Source organism: Buceros rhinoceros, unplaced genomic scaffold (assembly GCF_000710305.1).
Source record: "Buceros rhinoceros silvestris isolate BGI_N320 unplaced genomic scaffold, ASM71030v1 scaffold38152, whole genome shotgun sequence".
NCBI lineage: Eukaryota > Metazoa > Chordata > Aves > Bucerotiformes > Bucerotidae > Buceros > Buceros rhinoceros.
The window spans coordinates 12,509-17,055 of record NW_010399005.1 but is presented as its reverse complement, the minus strand read 5'-3'; the positions used below and the strand labels follow the sequence as shown (position 1 = coordinate 17,055).

At 41.1% G+C, this 4,547-nt stretch overlaps 1 protein-coding gene across 1 annotated transcript in view; it reads left to right on the top strand.

Moving 5' to 3' along the window:
* The first annotated feature begins 493 nt into the window (after positions 1 to 493).
* Positions 494 to 4,547, top strand: part of PNPT1 (polyribonucleotide nucleotidyltransferase 1) — a 12,364-nt gene continuing 8,310 nt past the window's right edge. Inside the window, exons 1-11 of the mRNA XM_010131316.1 lie at positions 494 to 571; positions 878 to 952; positions 1,074 to 1,179; positions 2,101 to 2,150; positions 2,574 to 2,637; positions 2,724 to 2,771; positions 3,075 to 3,188; positions 3,446 to 3,632; positions 3,823 to 3,874; positions 4,214 to 4,271; positions 4,427 to 4,523. Of these exons, the coding sequence (XP_010129618.1) occupies positions 515 to 571; positions 878 to 952; positions 1,074 to 1,179; positions 2,101 to 2,150; positions 2,574 to 2,637; positions 2,724 to 2,771; positions 3,075 to 3,188; positions 3,446 to 3,632; positions 3,823 to 3,874; positions 4,214 to 4,271; positions 4,427 to 4,523 (908 nt within the window). The 5' untranslated portion in view covers positions 494 to 514. The remainder of the gene's footprint in view (positions 572 to 877; positions 953 to 1,073; positions 1,180 to 2,100; positions 2,151 to 2,573; positions 2,638 to 2,723; positions 2,772 to 3,074; positions 3,189 to 3,445; positions 3,633 to 3,822; positions 3,875 to 4,213; positions 4,272 to 4,426; positions 4,524 to 4,547) is intronic.

Below are 4,547 nucleotides of genomic sequence, written 5' to 3'. Positions count from 1 at the left end.
CGGAGAGAGCTGTGCGGGGAGGTGGGTTAAAGGGCCGGGAGCAGGAACACGCCGTTCCCCGCGGGTGAAGAGCAGGGGAAGGGCGTTTCCTTCTCTTCCCCGTGCGGAAGAGAGAAGAGTGTGCTGCTGCGGTGGGAAGAGGAGTTTGGGGGTGGTAGCAGCTCCCCGTGCCTTGCCGGGGTGCAGCAGGTGGGCGCTTTGTCTGCCGGGGCAGGAGTCTGAAACCCAGCGTGAACGGGTGGGCGATTCCTCTTCCTCCAAAGCATTTTGCCTCCAAACCCCAGATACCACTTCAGGTGACATCTGATGTGGCTGCGAGTCTTTGCTTCAAGGTGAAAGAAGGACATTTGAGGTGAAACCACATGAAAATTAAGTGGATTTGCTCGCAGGGAGTCAGTTTCAGTTTCCACATGTAATGAGGGGGCTTACTCTAATAAAATCCCAGTATACAGAAAATACCAGAAATTTATCAGAATTCACCATGAGTAACAGATTATTTCTTTCTGATAGAAAGATGGAACTGTCTTCTGGAAAACTTGCTAGGTTTGCTGATGGATCTGCAGTTGTTCAGGTAAAAAAAGAAGTTAAAGCTTGTGCAGCTTCCACATTTCTCGAGCTGAACTGTCGGTGTTAGGACATGAGAGCCTGGTGAAAAGATACAGAGCCTTGAGTGGCAGTTTGATCCCTAAGGAATACACCGCTGTGTTTTGTAGGAAAACGTTTTGTTTGAAAAGCAAAAACAGTGGAGCGAAACATGGATTTACCTGCTTGTTTTCTGCAAAGAATCTTCTGGCGTTTTAGTTTGCAAATAAGTTTAGGACTTTAGACAATATTTTGGTCGCAGGTAATTTAATTTTTTTTTTTTTTCTTAATCCAGCTAGGGGACACAGCAGTGATGGTCACAGCAGTCAGTAAAACTAAGCCTTCTGCGTCTCAGTTTATGCCATTGGTGGTAAGTACTAATGAGAGAACTAGTTCTGTGATAATCAGTGGTAGCGTTAGCAGTAGCAATCATTAGACAGCGGAGTTAAAGGTGCTGGGGGGAGTGAAGAACACTGTTTTGTTTTTAACAGGTTGACTACCGTCAGAAAGCTGCTGCAGCAGGAAGAATTCCTACAAACTATCTAAGAAGAGAACTTGGTTCCACTGATAAAGAAATTCTTACAAGCAGAGTAATAGGTAGGCGGAAGCATTTTGTTTACAATGTATATAAATTAATTGGGAATATCCTCATGAACGTTGGAAAAGGTAGTAACTGTTAACTGCTGTTGCAAAGTTGATTTTTCTTCTGACATTACTTCAGAAACAGTAACCTGTAGTTTCTTGTTTGTCAGTGCTGGGTTTTAAAATGATATATCCCCTTGGGGCTGTGCTTCTTTGCATATAAACCCGGCTCCTGAGAAAGCTTGTGGTGCTCTTTGTTGATGTTGAGATCTGTTACCTCTGCAGTCACACATCTCTCTGGAGAGGTGGAGGAGACAACCAAACTGAACTCTGAAATAAAGAAGCACCGGCAGGTGGATGTACTCATTGTCTCCCTCCACCCTGCTTGAAAAGTCATCTCCATCACGGCTGTCTGCCGTCATGAATAAGATCATACCTTGAAGCTCAACAGTGATAGAAAGCTGATGTCAAATACGTCAGCGTTGTAGTGACGTGAATTAGGAGTAATTACGAATGAAAAGAGTTAGGAGAGGGAAGACCCTGTAAGACCTGGGCTGTTACTCAGCAGAGTCCTGTACGCTTCAGAGAGAAGTGAAATGAGTAGGAAATGTTCCTCGCTGGAGGACCGTGTCCCTTCACTGAAGACGTTTCTGGTGAAATACTGTTCACCAGGATTGTTTGTATTCTAGAGCATGGGAGACTTTTTTTCCATGTTTTTAGCAGTGGGTATAAATACATACCCACTGCTAAATACCTCTGACTTCACTCTGACTGCTGTTGAAATGCTGAATTTCCTTCTGGGTTCTCTGCCTTTTCCGTTTGTTTGGGTCTTCCATTTAAACCATTTTGCCGGGTTTTTGTGGGGTTATTGCAAGACAAACTGAATGAAGTGCTGGAAAACAAATACTACTTGGACTTTGGCTCTTTCTTTCGCAGATCGGTCGATCAGACCACTCTTCCCAGTAGGCTACTTTTATGACACACAGGTAGGTCACGTGCAGTCCTTCGCTATAGCTGTCTTCAGAGTGCAAAACGTGGGGATGTCCAGTGGAGCTGTCGCGTGATCCAGGCGCTGGTTTAGGAGCAGCAGTTTTCACGGGCAGGCTGATAGTGTAATGCTGCTATTTCATTTGTCAGCTCTGTGACTTAAATTATTTTCATTTCACGCTATTTCCAAATGTTATTGTAGAGACAAGGGAAGAAAATTCAGATATCCTCTGTACAGCGGAGGAAGGAATGGCTCCTGGTTTTAGTGAGGTTTCCAGTTTAAATACCCAAATAAGTTTTCACTTGCAGAACAGGCTTGTGTCAATATGTGGAATGTTTTGTTTTACTGTCCTTAGCTTTGTATTGACAGCTAATGAAAATGTGTAGGTCACAATTATTCATTGTCTTTTATCTTATGCCAGATCCTTTGTAATCTTTTAGCAGTAGATGGTGTCAATGATCCTGATATTCTGGCAATTAACGGAGGTAAGAGGACTGTTAAAAGTTACTGCTTGTGTGTGACTTAATGTGACCCACTTTTTCTAATACAGTTTTTAATCTCTTCTCTCTAGCTTCTGCAGCGCTTGCCTTATCTGATATCCCATGGAATGGCCCTATTGGTACGTAAATATTTTGAAATGATGGATGATTGGAACATAACGGATGACGAGAACCACCGTTCTTGCTGTCTTGTTTTGACGAGATGCTACTTGGCAGCGTATGCCCTACCCAGTAATACTGCCCAAAGGAAATTCAAGAATAGATAGTTTTGCCTTACAGATTTGTTCTTAATATATAGCTAGTATTTTAAAATGAACCACAGCTTTAATTATTGGTTTTAGAGGTATAATTTTCAAAGTAAAGTGATGCCTTAATGAACTTCCTTACTGTAATAAAACTAATTTTCTGGAGTTTCTCTGTAGGTGCAGTAAGGGTAGGACTGGTCAATGGAGAAACGATAATCAACCCAACGCGAAAACAGATGTCATCTAGTGCTTTAAATTTAGTCGTTGCTGGAGCGCCACAAAGTCAAGTTGGTAAGTGGGTTAATTATTCGTATCTGAGAGTGTGAAAATCAAGTAGGTGCCTCTTTGCAGGCATTTTCCTAATCTTTGAAACTTGTGTTTTTACACAACAGTAGAAATAAACAACAATGATAGGTAACCTTTGATTAGGTGAAATAAACTCTGTTATATTTGTGCCCTTTAGTGTTACTCTTGATTTGCTCTGCTGAGTTAGATGACTGTTGAACCATAAACAGTAATTCACTTAATTTTCCACTTTCTATTGGTAGTTATGTTGGAAGCAACTGCTGAGAATATATTGCAGCAAGACTTCTGTCATGCCATCAAGGTAGGGGTGAAGCACACCCAGCAAATAATCCAGGGGATTCAACAACTAGTGAAAGAACAGGGTGTTGTCAAGAGAACTGTTCCAAAGTTATTTGTTCCTCCTGAAGAGATTGTGGAATGTGCCAAGAAGTAAGTTCAGAACAAATATTCTTGATCTAAATGCTGTTAAGTGACTCGAAGTGCTTATTAATTTAATGCTTATTTGATTTTATGAGCTCTGAGATAGTGTGGGGGTTGTGTTTAACAGAATAGCACGTCTGAATGTTCAGAATTACTTGCTGCGTTTTCTGTAGAAACTTAGGAACTTTTCCTCCGACAGGCTTGCTTCTAACAGGATCTATGCGGTGTTCACGGATTCTAGCCATGATAAAGTAAGTAATCAGTTCAAACATTTATTTATTAATTTAGAGGTATTTATTTTTAAAATTAATATAGTAATGAAACTGTAGTAAGACTTAGTGTCTTTCATGTTAATAAAAACTTCTCTGCCACCGCCTGTATTTGCGGTAGAAATAATAAATTGTTTTGTAAATTCTTACCTACCAGAGCCTTTGTTTGCGGTACATTATCGATCTGCGAATTTCTGTGACAATCCTATTCCTTATTCCTTGACTCCCACAGAATCTTAAACCAAACAAAAACCCAGCGACCCAAACCTCTTCTGTTCCTCCTCCGTGTAGAGTTAACTGGCTGCAAATCCTGTGTTCTAGGTTTCCAGAGATGAAGCCATTAACAAAATAAGGCTTGAAACAGAGGAACAGCTGAAAGGTATTATCTTCTGCTCTCTTTACACTTGGAGGATGCTTGAATGAAGCCAGTGCTACTCGAAAGTTACAGCCTGCTCTTCGCTGGCCAAGCTATTTCAGTAAACCTCTAGGAAATTAATTTTCCAACTTCAGATGCAATTTCTTTTTTATACGCAGAAAGATTTCCAGAGGCTGAGCCTTACGAAATCATGGAATCCTTCAATGTGGTTGCAAAGGATATTTTTAGGAATCTTGTTCTGAATGAATATAGAAGGTAAGTATATCCAGCTCCTGCTGA